At 35.7% G+C, this 18,922-nt stretch overlaps 1 protein-coding gene across 1 annotated transcript in view; it reads right to left on the bottom strand.

Annotated features, from left to right (window-relative positions):
* Positions 1–3,274: 3,274 nt before the first annotated feature.
* The window catches only part of LOC128220763 (voltage-dependent calcium channel gamma-5 subunit-like), a 59,318-nt gene continuing 43,670 nt past the window's right edge, over positions 3,275–18,922 (bottom strand). Inside the window, exons 2-4 of the mRNA XM_052929292.1 lie at positions 11,642–11,734; positions 6,862–7,002; positions 3,275–5,961 (exon numbers count right to left, since the gene is read on the bottom strand). Of these exons, the coding sequence (XP_052785252.1) occupies positions 5,420–5,961; positions 6,862–7,002; positions 11,642–11,734 (776 nt within the window). The 3' untranslated portion in view covers positions 3,275–5,419. The remainder of the gene's footprint in view (positions 5,962–6,861; positions 7,003–11,641; positions 11,735–18,922) is intronic.

Here is an 18,922-nt window from a genome sequence, read left to right as displayed (position 1 = left end):
CCGTACAGAAGATAAGCAGCATCTTCATTGATCTAATGGCATGGCCAGACAAGAATCCCAACCAGACTTGACCTGTGTTTTAGAAAGGTTTAAATAATATGTGGTCAAATAAAAGTCAACAGAAGAACACACGACAAACAACAAAAATAGGTCATTTTTGTACCTAAAAGTAAAATTGGTCATAACCAATCATAAACATGACAGTCCATGGTCACAAGGTATGTTATACCCTTGGGCAAAGAACTATATTGGTTTTACCGGACCAGGTGGGAGTGGTCTAGTGATATATATGTCCGCCTGTCATCCAAGAGGTTGTGGGCTCGATCCCCACCAGGGGTCCTTTCTTACGACCACTCGAAATGGGCACTAGTAATGGTTTCTGCACAGAGTGGGATTCTATAATCGATCTGCTTTCGTCATTCTCGAGATAGAATAATTTCGTATAAACTAACGTTTTTCAACGTTCACTTTTGCGTTGAATGTTAACCATGGACCATGTACACCTTTCTTGTAAATCCTTCATGTTGACCTATGTTCACTTTTCATGTCCACCCTTTATGGCTGAATTGTTATTGCGTTAGAAGAAATGTTCCGCACAATGCGGACTTTTGTACAGCATAAGTAGTTGACATTGCTCCTGGCACCTCCTTATTGTCACGTTTTGCATACGACGAGCCCAGTTCGTGATTTGGGATGTCGGATGTCCGCAATCTTTTATGACTGAAGCACATGATAAAATTAGATTAACCGTTACAGCTAGGAAACAACATCACGTTGAATTGTACTTTGATGGTCGATCACTATTAGATAATAAACGTTCCATGAGGTTGCTATTTCCCATTTTCTTTCAGCTCATATGTACACAAAGTCATAATGTGGAGGTATTCTGATCGGTAACTGTCCGCCGCGGTTTATTAACGTGCGCTTATGGACACCAGATGACGCGTCTTTACCTAGTCTTCGTGGAACTTAATTAGAATGTTTGTTCCATGACGTCTAGGTCAAAATATGTTTAGTCAGATATTTTATTAATGGGTAAGTATTCGAAACACTTATCAAACTCCAGAGGCTACATTTTTATCCAGTGTTAATAAAACTTGTTATTCATATATGTAGCTCTAGGTTGATCTTAAATTTGTGTCATGCCAGGTTAAGAAAAATTGCAGTGTGTTAGTTTTTTGAGAAAATGCTGACACTCCAATCCCACAATTTATTAGTACACATCCTACGTTAAACTTTTTCGCAAAATTGCCTTCTAAAGTTAATGTTTAGTTCAATTACGATTACAATCAAGAGGTAGTCAATACAATGAATTTTAAAAGTAGCTCTAAAAGTTGATATTTTCACACCTTAATTTGCAGTGAAAATATCAATTTGATTGTTATTTAACTGATAAAACTATCACTATATTTCATCGGAAAGCGTGTAAGAAAACCTTATAGGTGGAAAAGGTCACGTTTTCTTTCCAATTTACTTCAAACCTTGGCACGAGATTCGCATTTATGAAATCTAGAGAGATCATGTTTGATAATCGTTCTGTCAGGTAAAAAGCTAGATAATTAGCATAAGGGTGATATTTTCGATCCAATCTTAAAAGCAGTCTTATTGGATTTAGGTCAATACGAAGTAAAAAATGCTTAATATATTTGTCAATTTTTTTCAACATTAGAATCGTGTCCTTTCAGTCGAATCTTAGAATAAAACTTGTTGGGTAGGTCCGTTATTTTCAATACTGCGAAGTAAACAAAATATTCTTAAAACGAAAAACAGAAGTGTTTGCGAGTGTTTGGGTGACTTGACCATTACACTTTACCAGAACATTACATCATACACCGACTCCATTTGCTACAACTATGACCCCAAAACAGACATGTAGGGCATTTATTTCATATTCTATTGTTTGTTAAAGTTCCAAATTTCTGATCACTGCTGTGTTTATGTTGTCCTAGTTATCTACCATTTAAATTGAGTTGTCCTTTTATTCCATGTTATGCTGACTCACCTACGTTGAATTCGTTACGAGTCACAGTTTCTTACCCTCTATTTGAGGCATAGTTTATGGGGGGGGGGGGGGGTCGGGGGGGGGGGGGGGGGGGGGGGGTCGCCAAACCCCTTCTAATAGGGCTAACGTCCTGTTGCTGTAATTCATATGACGAAACTCCTGGGGCAATGATTACGAACAGTCTTAAGTCCAAGTCTAGACTAAGGCTCAGAAATGCACTTCGATTAAATTAAGAAGAATCATCTTTATTACATTCGTTTTAATAAGATAGAAGTGAATTATTGAACAACTTCGAATAGTAGTAATACAATTCAGTATACATCATCACCAAAACTCAACTAGAAGGAAAGTTGCAATGAAATGAAGATTAGCAGTTTTGCCACTTCCGTCTGAACCTAGACTTGTGACTGTACGTAAACATGGCCCCTGACCGGCGCTGTTGCGGGGACATCTCCCTTGTAGCGCTTTACGAGCGGGGTAATCAAAGCCCGGGTCGGTCGTTCCATCGTTAACTTGTTCAGCTGACCGTATTAACCATTCTAAGTTTATCATTTTTAAATATTAAATGTTGTTGCATGTAAATTTGTTTGTAAATAAGTACATAAGTTCACAATAAACTATACGGTTCAATAGCCGTGTATTTGCCATTGCCATGCTGTAAAAATGCTGTACAGGACATGTGTATAACATTAACAACAGAAGCAATACACGGACCTTTTCTTGTCCTTGTTCAATTTCCCCCTCGAACGGTTGAAGACGTACGGACACTTATGGTTTATGAAGATTTCCCTTCCTTACAAACTAGATCATATAGGTGTATTTATGAAACATAAACATATATTAATATAAAGTTTTTCATAAAGAAAGCTATGCAAAAAGCCCCTAACCCTGATGCCAATAAAACCCATAAGCCCCGAATGTCGTGACACCGTAAATAACTGATCATGATTGATAACAGCAGCACCTGTCCATAGAGAGGTAGGTAGATGTTGATGAACCTGTTGGCTGTTCGATTACACTAGCTGCAATAGACGGTGCGGAAACAGATCTAAACCACAATTAACGCTCTAATGCAAGAACGCCGTAAGTGCATATGCATACAGGAAACGTTATGTGGTTCTTGCAACTAGTCAACATTTACTTGTTTATACCATTGTAAGCGTATTGTCTCACAAATGTCATTAAGTAAACACAACGCTTCAATTTTTTATAATCAATATTATAGTTTACTTGATTTCAATATCAATAAAGAGTTTGGATCTGAAGCAAACCATGTACAAATCTTACAGATATGCCATAATCAGGGGCATGGGGAGGTCTCGCACAAAATGAAATGTAATGAAAGTCTCGTATAACCAAAACATGAGCAAAAATGAATGCATGTACAGTGTGCATACTGAGACATATAAATGGATTTTTACTTTAATAAATAAGCGAAAACACAGAACTTTTTCCTTCCACTAACATGCGTCTAATAGCCAGTAGAGTTGTTTTTACAGACAGCTTATAAGACCCCTTCGTTACATACCACTATAAATTAATCTTCAATTGCAATTTACTTAATGTAGAAAAGTTGTTGTTTGCATGTTACTTTCCTATTTAATCGTTTAAATCAATATCATATTTTTATGTATTTTGATGTTGCTCTGTTTAATCCACGTACCGAAAATATAATAAAAAATATAAAACGATGGGTTTAGTATAAAGGTAATTCCAACCTCAGCCGTTGTAAAAATCGCAAATATCTAAGTCAATTATGTTTCTTTTGAACCCGATTATTTATAGTATGCGAAAACAAAATAAAGCTAACTCATGCATAATCCGGAGGTCGGTGGCTCGAAACACTCGGCACATCTTTTTATTCAGGTTAACATTGAAACCCATTTGAATTTTTTCTTGTGTTCTTGTGTGAACTTCCATGGCAAGTTTTTTTGAGAATCCTATAATGCATAGTCAAGATACAGCCCAGATAAAGATCAGATCAAACATTTGACCTCTAACCTTGACCTTTACCTTTGATGTATAGACATTGGTCTTCTGAAAAACAACTCAATATATCGAGAACCTATGAACGGTTTATAGGTCCGTGACTTTGATAACATGACTAAGCAATTGAGACAAAAGTTTGTATAGCAAACAAGCAACAATTCCTTGACATGTTTTAATTATCAAAACATTGTGATTGATGTACAGAAAGGTTTCGAGAAAAATAATTTTGTCAGAAATTTCCATTTAGACCACTTTTTGACAGAAATATAAATTACTTAACTTGTGAAAATTCACTTAAACATGATATAGTATGTTTTATACATAAAAGTAGTTCTTGCAATAATTATTTGATCCATATGAAGAGATATTCATATATTGTAGAAATAAATCGGATATTACACTATTTTATGTTCATCACCCAAGCGGGAAATTGTATAAAATTAACCAAGATTTCCTTTTTTTAATTCCTACAAAATCTTAGTGCTGTTCTATGAACATTAAAGGTTTTAATCTCTCCTTAACTACGGTTGGAATTACCTTTAAACGGTGAACACATCATACAAGTGTCAATCTATTGACTTTTTCATTCTCATTTTAACTGTTTTTATAGTGCATTATTCGAATTTCTTTATTTTAAAAATACTTTTACTAGTCATTATCGATGTGGAACAAAATACTATAAAGGTCTGCAATTTAAATCAAAATAATTATTAACATACATTTCTGAAAAAATAACGACACGGTTCCTTTATGTACAACACTAAACTAATTCACTTTCTTATACATAACAAAATATTGCATGTTACATAATAATTAATAAAGCATCACTACCAATACTTGGTGTATACAAGAAAATAGTTCTCGTGGAAATGTGGATGACGTGTGAACAGATATTCATAACTATCTTTTGGCGAAAATACAAAAAGCGATTTTGGCAAGGACTAGAATGAAGTTCATACACTAACAATGACAAATGTTACAATTGTATCTATATGGCACATTCTGTTTATACCTAAATATATCAATCTCTGTAGAACATTGACGTGTTCGCTATTCAAAAATTTAAGGGAATAAAAAAGTACAACACTAAAATGAGCCTCCTCAAATTAACATTAACACAAATCAAAAAAGTATTTGAAAATCTGAAAATTAACAAAGCAAAACACCAATAAATAGACTAAAATGCTATTTACATTTATACAACCTTACCTAAATTTATATTGCTATTAGATATTCATATCTACTATAAAAAATCATGATAATGTCTCTAATCAAATCAATAAATCATGTGGTTATTTTTAAGCACTCCCTAAACGTACCAAGCACTACACACATTTACATTCACATGCGTTCAGAAACCCAAGTTTTGAACTTTTATATGATGGCACCAAGTTTGAACTATATCATTGTTTCATAGAAACACTGTCATTATACGGGCGTCGTCTTCCTAAGGTAGTCTGCTGATGAAGAATACAGGTTTTCCCTAGGCGCATGAGTTTCAGCTATAGTGGTCGTTGACAAAGCATTCCTAGATGTATCATTTGGAAATGAGTAGTTTGATAGCTCATGCGATGCACATGTAGTTTCAGAAATAGGTGTATATGTGTAGTAACTTTCAGATCTACTCAGTGAGGTGTCTCGTGATCTCTCACGTGACTGAGATCGATCACGTGATTGTGGGCGCGAACGTTTGTGACGCCAGTGTTGGTTGTTTCTGTCATTCGCATTTGCCTCAGACTTAAGTGCTTGTAGTCTTTTCTTCTTTTGGGCGTTTTTGTACCTAGTTATATACAGGTATACAGAAAACACACCCGACATCTCAGTCAAAGCAAACGAGCCCACTGCCATCATAAACGAAGATCCGTAATTATATAGAAATTGCACGTCCTCTAAAGAAACTTTTGGCTTGTTTCCCACTTCTTCTGTAATACTGCCTATGTAAAGAATTATCCCAACTAGAGTGCACAACCCTGAAACACAAAGTTGCACACAGTGAGGGTTAAACGTATATTGTATATTATTAAGGGCTGGCAGCGATGCAAAAGTCGTTTAAAGGACCAACATTTTAAATGTTAAAACAATCAATTTCTATTTAGATTTGAGATTCACTATTGAACAAGTATGATTCATATATATCCATTGCAACATGTGAAGCTGTAATTAGTAGTTTTTTACGAAAGAACATTTTATCAGATTTCAAATCAAAAGGCATTTACGGTTCCCCGGAAATGTCTTCATACAAAAAGAATATGTACATGAGTCAAATTTATCGGAACTGCCCAATCAACATTGTCTTGGGGCTTTGTGTTGATTGCAGCTATTTTAAAAAGATATATGCATTTTTGTAACCCGAAAATAAATTTCATCTACTTTTTAAAATATTTTTTCTGTATAACTTTCTTATTTGCCAAGATATCATCAAGAACGCTCAGAACAGTGTTGAGTATGTAGTCTGGGGTATTTTGATATAAAAACGAAGAAAAAATGTCGACAGACTCTTCCGAAATAATGTGAATGCTTTTTGATCCAAAATCTGATAAAATCTTCTTTTGTAAAAGTTGTTCAACTCCTTACTACCCCAAAACATGACACCAAAGATCGTTTCTCAAAACTGAATTAAACATGAACTTTTTAAACGTTTCAGTTTTTGACCTTCCCCACCCACTTTTGCATTGTGACCGGCCCTTAAAACATGCTTAACTATTATCTATTAACTGGATCAATGTAAGTTCTGTGGAAAGGAAATCACATGTACACGTATATATGCTGCTACAACGAATAACATACAAATTTAAATAACCTATAACTTTCCAGTTAACCATTCGTTCCAAAAACATAATTTTAAAACATGATATACATTATAGACGTACCTGCTAAAACAAATAAGATACCACTGACGAAGGTAAGGTTTTTCTTGCCGGACTCGCAGTGTCCTACGAAGCAGACTGTCCCCGCAATAAGCAGTATGACCAGGCTCGACAGGGGAAACCAGGTAGAGCGTCGCATTGTCACTGTAAACAACAACAACATGATTTGATAACCTTTGCATTATCTGTGTAAATCCATTCAGCCGTGACCTCGGATTTTGATGATTCTTGAAAATCGGATATTGCTTTAACAAGTGCATTGGGTCTTGACGAATTACGACTGGTCTGGCTTCCGACATTTGCGAATAAACTTAGCCAAATGTGATCGTCAATCTATCAAACTAAGTCTGGTTGTAATGCCATTTTGCACCGAAGAGACCATAATTTTTACCGTCTTAACAACGGCTTCGACGATTTGAACTTTTCATAGAGTTTCGTTTGTAACCTGGCTATTCTTGTGAGCGTAGTTGAAGTTAACCCATGCAAACAGTATATGTATGGATGTTTTGCGGGTTAGTATTAGTTAGTTTTATGCCGAAAGGTACGCCAAATCGCTGCATTCGGCACTCGCTTTCTATGATATGTGATATATTGCACCTGATTCAAAATTCAGTTGGCGGATTGGTGCGGAGTTAAAGCAACGTCCATTTAATGATTCAATGCCTTCAAACGCTAAGTTTATTTTCAAACGTTATATTAATTATGATATATGTTCTTTTATTGTGGCAGACGAAAGGATAAATCGTCCCTATAATTCTATTTCAGCTCGTTAACTGAGATTATTAGTTTTCAAATACCACTCCCCTAATAGTGTTCTCTGTTTTATTGTGTCTGAAGACCAATCATTGGCTGCATAGTTAACTTGATAAAAAATCCGAGCTTCGTCAACATTTCCTTGTTCATACACTAGCCGCCAAATTGATTGATAAAAAAACCAACTGCCAGGGCCTCGTTGATGGTCTTTGACATTGCCAACGTTTCGATATTGTTTACCTGGTATTTATAATCGGAAAAATATATATCTTATATCGTTCATACATAGACAGGAAATTGTGTCAGAGTATAATTGCAATATATCACCGAAAAGGTACCAAAGGTTATATTTCACGATGGTGCACTTATAAACTTGTTATGTTCATTGCATTTTGTAATCTGAAACGATTTTTTCTCTGTTATTGTATGCATTTAAAGACTCTATAAAATGATATTTACTTTTGAAATGAATATTTGCCAAACAGCATTCGGTTTATGTAAAATCAAAACCTAGTTCGCGGGGTCAAATGATTCAAACAAGTTGTTTATAATTGGTTTTATATTCTACAACTTGGTCAGAATGAGGTCCTATATGTTACGAAATGAAGGTAAAATTTATGTGTTCCTTTTATTTCAGACCAAACACTAGACCAGATGAAACGATATAATTTTGACACTTTCTTACTCTAAGTAGCGCGTCTATCTTTCAATATCTGTTAGCCTTGAGCATTGTGTCTTTATCCAAGATCATAGTTATAATTATGGCTATAAGGATTGTCCCTGAACTTTCAATTTTATTTTTGCTATAAATTTAAACTTGAGAGACACAGGAGAAGCAAACTCCTGCTTCAGTGTTCTTGTTTATCCCCAAGATCAAATAAGCACCACATGAACATGATAAAATGTGTGCCTGGAAAAACTCGCTAATATCGGCCACAACGAATCAAAATTGAGCCAAAGGAATATAATACACTGTCAATGCCAAAACAAAATCGCAGTCAAATTGCTTGTAATGAATTCCAGGTACGATTGTTGGACCATAATTTAGTTTCTACGCAATAGTGTGACTATGGCAATTTTGTGTGGGATTAAATGTTTCCTTCAAAGTCTGTTCAGTTTTACAAAAGGTAATTTAGTGTGAAAATTAGGTCAAATTAGATCATGGGTCAATTTAAGTTGACAGACTGTTACTGGGTCAAATTATATACAACGTCCTTTGATGTTATACCTTTATATTTAAAGCTTCACTCTCACAAATTTACCGATTTTACAACTTTTTTATTTTTTGTCTTGGAATGAGCAAATTTTTGCGTAAATGTTTGAAAACCAATGATGAAAGACTGCTGACAAAAAAAACAGATCGTAGATTTTCATATTTCCGTTCGAAAATTAATGTTACTAACGGTTTCAGAAAAATGCATAAAACATCAATATTTGAACTTAGATATAAAAATCTGCGGTCTGATTTTTTGTCAACAGTCTTATATAACTGGTTTCTATGGATTTTCGCAAAAATTGGCTCGTTCCAAGACAAAAAAATAAAAAAGTTGTCAAAACGTTCAATCTGTGAGAGTGCAGCTTTAAAGCACATGTGTGATCAGTGAGCCATATTCTTTGTTTCGTTCGTTCATAGAAGAATGCTCCCAAAAACTGACAAGCGTTAAGGCAAACTAAATACTATATCGGTCAATTTCATCCTCCGATCGGAAACGTGATTAATGAAAGCTATAATTCACAAACAGAAATGTTAGTACATATCCCCTATTGTCGACAAAAAGAGGTCAGGATGATATAGATTTTGTGGCAAGAATATTAAGTTTCCATGAACACTAGTGAATCAATTTCATAAAAGATCCGAGACAACGTAATCTCTGCATACTAGGAAAGTTGAAAAGACTTTTGTTTCGTCTGCAAAAATATTCTTCAGGGAAAATGGATGAATTGTCAGCGGCCGGGAAATATTGGTATATGAGATAATTAAGCATTTACATTAGACAAATTACATCCTAGCTATGGCCTGTGTCATGCAATCACTGGGTAACGGTTCATGGTAAGTGGTTTGAAGGACAAGACACAAAACGTACCGAAAGTTGTGGTTGTATATGGTTCGATGTTATGCCAGTACAATACATACATTCCTTTCAACAAATTCAGTTGTTTTAAAAAGCTTTTCAATATTAACGAAAAACACATTTTATAGCTTGTTTTGAATGAAATCGTTTGCAACAATTTATCCAGTCAACCATGTTTTGTGACTTTATGGTGATATTATGCTTCTATTTTAACACAGCGTTTTTGGATTTTTGTAACTAGGAAGTCAATTTAAGTCATTTGTATAAACTTATTTTTTAATAATATTTTATTCGAATCTATACCATGAAGACAACCTTATAAATTGTTGATTGGATGACCTGAAACATTTGATACAAACATATTGCTCTACCCTTTATTGTACCAAGACATTTTGGAAGTGTTTGTTTGACTCTTAGAAAAGACTATCTCAAAACTAAATTAAAATTCACAATTTTGAAACATTCCAATGGTTTGCCTTCAACAGCCACCTTGGTTTTGTGGGAGAACTTTTGGTGAACGTGACGTTTGCTAATTGAATGCTTCCAAACAAATCCGAATTTTAAAATAAGGTGATTTTCTTTTCGAGATCTGCTATTTTCTGCATCATCGGATACAAAGGTTCATTATATTCATATATGGATCGAGAGAATCAAAATTCAGAACGGATCGACCATGCGTGGGTTCCTCAAAGGTGTTTCAGTTGATGTGTGATTACAAATGTTCCTGTGAAATGTTAAGCAACTCCTACCCTAGAACGGCAATACGAGTACGACTTCCATTGTAGTTGATAATGGTGATTGACCGGTCGTGCATTGTGAACATTGACTGTAACGTGTTCATTGCCTTTACTATTCTGATCAAGTTTAATAATTGTCACAGGCATTCGAAAACATTTTTCGCAATTCCCATTCGATAATTAAATTACAGATAATATAACAAACGTCTACATAGATGTATTATTAAAACATCAACGAAAATATACACTTTGTCATCTCAAGGGTTTTGAAATAATTCAAAATGGACATGTATTGGGTATATATGTATTGGGTATATATGTATTGGGTATATATGTATTGGGTATATATGTATTGGGTATATATGTATTGGGTATATATGTATTGGGTATATATGTATTGGGTATATATGTATTGGGTATATATGTATTGGGTATATATGTATTGGGTATATATGTATTGGGTATATATGTATTGGGTATATATGTATTGGGTATATATGTATTGGGTATATATGTATTGGGTATATATGTATTGGGTGTATATGTATTGGGTATATATGCATACATACAACTACCTACGTCCGGTTAAAGTCTTCAGAATCGAATGGTCATCAGCCTGATAAATTTAATAACTAGAAGTCCCGCGATGCGCCGAAACGCGGTTTTTCATATAGGCAATGAGAAATTATAGCAAACTAATTTCTTGTATTAGTAAGAAAAAACAGCAAATTTTCTCTTTTTTAACTTCTATGAAAAAGTTACATAACTGAAAATTACTCTCGACAAGTGTTTAGTTTCTCTGCAACATTCATGCTTAGTGTTATGACCTTGACCTTGACTCTGACCCCACATATGTATTCACTTTCTTAACTAAAATTTTGGGCGGAACTCATTTTCTTATTCGAAGCATCAATGACCTTGACTTTGATCTAGCCCCCTTCAAAATTACCTACACACCAAGTTTATTCACAATTCATCATTTCTAACTGAAGTTATTGGTCGGAAACCATTTGTCTACTTTAAGTAACCTTGACCTTTCCCCCAACCCCTCAAAAGCAGATCATTTGGTATTTCCAAAATAAAACTATTAATAAATAATTTAACGATAAATGTTGGAATTGACATGTACTCAGTGAGTGCTAAGCTTAGACAGCGTGATATTAATAGGTATTATCTTGTCCGTTATTATTACCAAATAAGTAGATGAAAATATTAACTTACATAATATTGCATCGGTTTGTGGTATCCCATCTCTGTCGTCGTTGACGGTGAAGTACTTTATATATGTGCAGTTCATTTTACTGGTGTCTTTTGCTGAAATAAAAAGAAAATGTAACATTAATTAGGATAAATAAGTTAAATAAATAAATAATAAATCATGAGTTTATGATTCTCGTTGTTTTTTGCCAGTTTTCTTTTCCTTATTGTATTTGTAACGTTCTGCTTGTTTATTCATCTGATATAAGGTATTTATGTTTGGATTGCTTCAAACATTTGTCCTGTCTTGAAGGATGTCGTTTGTAAACATTGTTTGTTTTCATTTTCAACGGAAAACCAGAAATACTTTGTAAATCCAGTTCTGCGAATAATTATAACTGAGGAAAGATTACATTTAATGCACGAACAATATACCAGACAGCACTATATGTTTTTTTTATCCTCGCAATGTTAATGCTGTGTTACATTCAATTCTAGTATTAGAAAGTTTCTGTCTATAATCTGCAAACAAAGAAAGGCAAACGTGGCTCATCTTCTTCCAAGGATCATTTATATTTAAGGAGGAAGTGAATAAAACGGTTTGAACGAGTGCAAATCCGCTGACGATAAAGAACTAGAGCACGTCCCGCGACACTGATTACAACATTATATTTTCCAGCTCGCTATCTCGTCTTAATTCAATGAAAGATTGATTAGTTTAAAACATGGCATCAGTAAGGATGTTTAATTTGATTTCAAACGAAGTCTGCTATTGATTCATAACGTTTCACATCGACACTGACTGTTCATACAATTGGTCGTATAATGTAAATATTCTTGGTTTTGAAGAAAAACTTGAGAACTTAGAGACATTTAACGATCACTTAGGGTATAGAGTAAAAGAAGGCATTCTAAATTGTAAATAAACGCAATAAAGACGGGATCTTTACTAGTTTCTTGTCAATCCCGTTCCGATCATGATTAAAGAATACGTAAATATTTATTTTCATGTGATATTTCACTTAATATGTTTAAACCATGTGGTAGTGTCTTTAAGCTTCATTTCATCCGCTGTTGACTTTGAATTCATTAACTGTCACTGGTGACAGCAATCCAATATATATGACCAAATTACTTTTAGTAACTCGCGAGAGTATTCCCTTTTCAGAACAGCTGGTGTTTTTAAAAGCATTTTGGATGTTTTTTGCAGGCCGTTGTTTAACACATATCGAAGTTGAAATTTTCTGTATATCAAGCATTACAACTTCTAACGTTTCTTTTACACAATTCTTCCTTTGGTGTACACTAACTGCTTTGTTGCCAAGTTTAGGCACTGACATTCAAACAATTCACCATAAGACTACCAACAAAGCAGATTTAGAAATGCATGTGACTGCAGTGTGCAGTCTCAATGTACCATACAAATAGCGTTTCCTTTCCTTTTTAGTGTGGTTACAATGTATAAGAACATGTCGATGGATATAAACATCTTGTATCATATTTTACAAAGAGTGGATCAAATGTTAAGACAAAAACAAATCTTGCTGATCAGGCTACAAATGGTACGTTTGCGCTCTTAAAGAAAATAAAGAGACTTTCATTACCGATAATCTAATTGATTTTTTTATAAAACAGTTTTACCAATATCATTTTATGAAAAGTGAAATAGGGGTACATTTTAGAACGAGTTCGATTAAAATTTTATAAATATATATTAGGAATGAAAAAATCGACACCATCATACATGATATTTGGTGAACTTAATGTGTTTTTTCCTTGTATATGTTTATACTAAAACCAGAACAATTTCATACTGGACAAGAATGATTAAAAATAATAATGACAATTAAACATCTACTAATTTAAACTCCAAAATTTATTTACTTCAAAATGACTTGGTTTCAAAAAGGTAAAATCTGTCTGGATTGACAAATATATATATGTCTACTTTATGTGAACATGTTTTTTTCTGGCAAATGGTCATTCAAAGCTTTCTAAGGGTAACTGGTTGATTAAGGCTTTACATCAAAAACTAAAATATGTATATACTCAATAATAGCATTATACCTTAGAAATATCATTTGTTAACAACTTCTATAAATATATGATAACTAATTTTCCTCAATGAAGCTATATTCAGTCATTACCGTCTCACTTGACAAAATATTTGATACTTTTCATATCACGAGACCAGTTACTGCCAACTGCAGTTGGTCGATGGCGGAATTTACAAATTCATGAAAGAAAATGTCCAGTTTGTTCAGATGAATTTCCCTTTCTTTTCGTGTGTCTTTCATTTGACAATGTAAGAAATAGATACTAATCGCTGACAAGCTGGGTCATTCTTTACAGAAAATGTAAATTTGTAACAAGATATATTATTAGCATATTACAATTTAAGGCTTAAACAAAGATTGAAAGGTCCAAATATACTTATACACCAACAAAAACATCTATATTTGCAAACTATCCTTATTAGGATAACATTTGGATACAATTGGCGGATGATTATGATTTATATTATTCTGTAAGGGTTTCAGTTCAATAAGTCCCGTCAGTACTGATTCAAATCTTTTTTGCTAAAAACCATTTTACATTTCACAATCCTGAACCGTTTTAGTGGATGCACAGATGGACTAAGTAGCCTTATGAAGCACGCAGTTGACCTTCTCTTCATTTTCTGGAGTTACACACAGTGTTAGAATTGATTCATCATTTTTCATGGAAACGCATAGCTTTATTGAATATTGAAAACATATCCCTCCATGTTATGGTACAGAGCGATAATAGTACATTTCCCCAATAATGTAGTTAAAGAACATTTAGAGACGAGCTTTGTCCAAAAGAGAAATGGGTGCTATAAATAGGTAAGCTGTCAGCGATTCTCAGACAAAAGTGCTATATTTGAACTATATCAGGTGGGCGGTCGCAAATTTGCAAGGTTTATGACGTCACTGGAACAATTTCCAAAAACAGATTCGCCATCATTTCTCTGGCCGGGGTTGAATCAATACAAACATTATAATGGTTGATACGAAATGTTTACAATGAACCAACATACAAGAACTATCTTGTCCTCCTTCTAAAACTAAGATTATAAGACGCAAATATGGATTATCACGATATTTCATTGAAAAATAACTGAGGGACAAAACTAAAGTAGCGAAATAACCAACAATGAGTAAATGGCATCAAGACCAAACTTAATGACCACCATAACAGAACGACAGAAACACAATCTTACAGAACAGCGCATTAGCATTGAACATATCTGAATGGTCATATTGGTTTATAATGAAAATGGCAACACATGAAATATTAACATACCTTTAAAGACATTTATTAAGAAAACCAAAGGAGAAAGTTCACGAAACAGCTAAGACTAGAAAGTACTTTCCCGCCTAAAATCCTATAATTCTATAGGACAGTAATCAGTATAATCCAATCAGGTGATCGAAAAGTATTTGCTTAGTTTGTTATGGGATTAAAGTTTTTTTGTGAAACCAATCCATGGTCAACATGACTTATCATCAAACGTCTCAATGAATAGCATGCAAGTAATACATTTGGGGTACAAGATTACTCTTTTGGCGAGTATCCCTTCCACCGGTGGGGGGTGAAATTCCCTCTTTGGATTCAACATTTTTCCACACTTGAGGATGTGACGTGGTCACGCCATAATGTAGCCATTATAAGACGCGGGCAGACCTTTATAAACTCAACAACGTAATACATTGAATAGACTAAGAACGCAGCTTGCAACAATTGTAAACATTTGACATTTCTTGCAAAAACGACCGTTCCAGAACATTCTTTAAACTCAACAGAAAAAATAGTAATTTTCTGTTGTCATGGAAATCTGAAATATAATTTGATGTCACTCCTGAAGTGACATTTCTTCATTATTCCCGATACAATTGGCTGATTGTATGACAGAAGTAGAACGCTATGCACTGATAACACGAGTATACTGATCTATGAATTTTACGCATTTCTTGACAATACTTGTCCCGATATGATATTGAACGCAGATAACTACATTTTTCAAACCTTTGATATGCTTAATGGACATACCTTAATCATGTGTTCGTATAATGTGCAAATTTAAGGAGACTTAATCTACTAAAATCAAACACGGCTAACAGTACGTCCAAGTTACCCAGTACGTCTTAGTTACGCAGTACGTAAAAGGTACTCAGTGTGCCCAAGTTACCCAGTGCGTCCAAGTTACCCAGTGCGTCCAAGTTACAATGTGCGTCCAAGTTACCCAGTGCGTCCAAGTAACCCAGTGCGTCCAAGTTACCCAGTGCATCCAAGTAACCCAGTGCGTCCAAGTAACCCAGTGCGTCCAAGTTACCCAGTGCGTCCAAGTTACCCATTGTGTCCAAGTTACCCAGTACGTCCAAGTTACCCAGTGCATCCAAGTTACCCAGTACGTCCAAGTTACCCAGTACGTCCAAGTTACATAGTGCATCCAAGTTACCCAGTGCATCCAAGTTACCCAGTGCGTCCAAGTTACTCATTGCGTCCAAGTTACCCAGTGCGTATAAAGTACTCAGTGCGTCCAAGTTACCCAGTGTGTCCAAGTTACCCAGTGCGTATAAAATACTCAGTGCGTCCAAGTTACCCAGTGCGTCCAAGTTACCCAGTACGTCCAAGTTACCCAGTACGTCCAAGTAACCCAGTACGTCCAAGTTACATAGTGCGTCCAAGTTACCCAGTGCGTATTAAGTACTCAGTGCGTCCAAGTTACCCAGTGCGTCCAAGTTACCCAGTGCGTCCAAGTAACCCAGTGCGTCCAAGTTACCTAGTGCGTCCACGTAACACAGTACGTCCAAGTTACCCAGTACTTCCAAGTTACCCAGTTCGTCCAAGTTACCCAGTACGTCCAAGTTACCCTGTTCGTCCAAGTTACCCAATACGTCCAAGTTACCCAGTTCGTCCAAGTTACCCAGTACGTCCAAGTAACCCAGTGAGTCCAAGTTCCTAGTGCGTATAAGTTACCCAGTACGTCCAAGTTACCCAGTGCGTATAAGTTACCCAGTACATCCAAGTTACCCAGTGCGTTCCCTATATGCACTAATGGTTGGGCAAACAATTAAGAAAGACTTTTTAGCCCTAAATGTGGCAACCATCGACGTTATGTACTTGAAGAAAATATATGCATGTACATACACGTCTTCAGTTTTCCAGGCATAGTATTTGTTCGTATACACTTCATTTACTTGGTTTCTCATTTGAGTTGGTATATTCCCTTTACACGACCACCAAGTACGAGACTATTCTAAATGCAAAAACATGAACGGTGGTGATTTTTTCAATCAAAAAAGACAAATATTTCTCAAGCAGAAGCCAATTTCCTTACAGCTATCACTTATGTTAATGCATCTTTTGTGTTTGCCTTTTCATTAGGCGAAAGCTGAAGATTGTTTGTGTATTGATACAGTGTTCAAGGTGCAATTTCCATGTCAGTTTGATGATGAATGAGGTTTTGAAGATTCTTGTCTGACCTAGATGGAAATCGTTCCTACTGCTGCATGCGTGAACTTTATTTATGTATTGCTACTGAATAAGGAGGGGCTAAGAGTTCAACTAAGAGGGAGACGTGAATAATAAACCACAGTCAGTGAAAAGGACATTTATTCAAAGTCAAAACTAAATAATAAATACGAGTTTGACATCCTCGTAACATATTATTCACGACTAGCACATTGGGCGTCCAGATAACCGCCCAATAATGAAAAACCGTGTAAAATAAAACCAAAATATACTAGAACAAATGCTTAAACATGTATATGTTCAAAGAAATGACGTATAAAACAATACACAAACAATTTATAAATTAGTTGATTGCACTACAAATATACAACATAAAGAAGTGCATAAAATAATATATACATAGATTATTTGAATATGTATGGAGGTGGATTGGGAGGTGGAGGAAAATTATGCAATCTATTTTGCTCAAAATATGCAACCACGTATCTCAGAAGATTTTTCTAGAATGGCTGACGAGGGAGGCTAGCGATACGCTGACACCCACCACGTGGCCACTGGTCACGGCTGGGAACGCTGATAAGCCAAGCACACACCATGTGACCACTTGTCACGGCGTGGAACGCTGATAAGCCACGCTTTAGATGTAACCGGTTCAACCCGCACATTTAGCAAGGGGTGATTCAGTTCAACACGCAGATCCATAAAACATTTTATGTCGGCATAAAATTATATTTTATTGCTACTGAATAAGGAGGGGCTGGCCATGACAAGTTCAACTAAGAGGGAGACGTGAATAATAAACCACAGTCAGTGAAAAGGACATTTATTCAATGTCAAAACTAAATAATAAATACGAGTTTGACATCCTCGTAACATATTATTCACGACTAGCACATTGGGCGTCCAAATAACCGCCACAAGTGTAACCACACGACGCCCAAAGAGAGGAACGTTGGCATGGCACTGCACCGTAGATGCTGTTAAGGATGATTAGCTTATGAGACTGGGAACCTAATCTGTGTGAATTCAATTTTAACAGATACGAAAACAATTTAATTTATGTTTTCCTATATAACGTGAAAAAAGAAAATGAAATAAAAATATATCAAAAGAAAAACACTTTGACAACGTACTTGTTACAAAAGCTACGGCATAGGCACGTCTGCCCTAACATCTCTCCTGCCCCATAATCTCTCCTGTCTCAAAATCTATCTTGCCCCAACATCTCTCTGCCCTAACATATCACCTGCCCCCCCCCCCCCATCATCTCTCCTGTCCCAACATCCCTCTGCTCTAACATCTCTCCTGCCCCCCCCCCCCCATCATCGCTCCTGCCTTAAACATCTATCTTGCCTCAACATCTCTCTGCTCTAACATTCCTCTGCCCAACATCTCTCCTGCCCTCATCATCTCTCCTGCCCAACATCTCTCCTGCCCAAACAGCTCTCTGCCCCGACATTTCTCCTGCCCCCACCATCTCTCCTTCCCCAACATCTCTTCTTCCCAAACAGCTCTCAGCACCGACATTTCTCATCCCCCATCAACTCTGCTACCCTAACATCACTCCGGCCCAAACAGCTCTCTGCCACGACATTTCTCCCCCCCCCCCCCCCCCCCACCATCATCTCTCCTGCCCCCAACATCTCTCCTGCCCCCATCATCTCTCCTGCCCCCAACATCTCTCTGTCCCAACATCTCTCTGTCCCAACAACTCTCTGCCCCAACACCTCTCTTGGCCAAACATTTATCAGTAGGTTCAAATTTGAGGATATTAGAGCTGGCATCAATTTAAAGGCAATGAAATAT

The sequence above is a fragment of the Mya arenaria genome, chromosome 2 (genome assembly GCF_026914265.1).
Source record: "Mya arenaria isolate MELC-2E11 chromosome 2, ASM2691426v1".
Taxonomy (NCBI): domain Eukaryota; kingdom Metazoa; phylum Mollusca; class Bivalvia; order Myida; family Myidae; genus Mya; species Mya arenaria.
The sequence above is the reverse complement of the archived record's forward strand: the minus strand, read 5'-3'. Positions and strand labels throughout refer to the sequence as shown.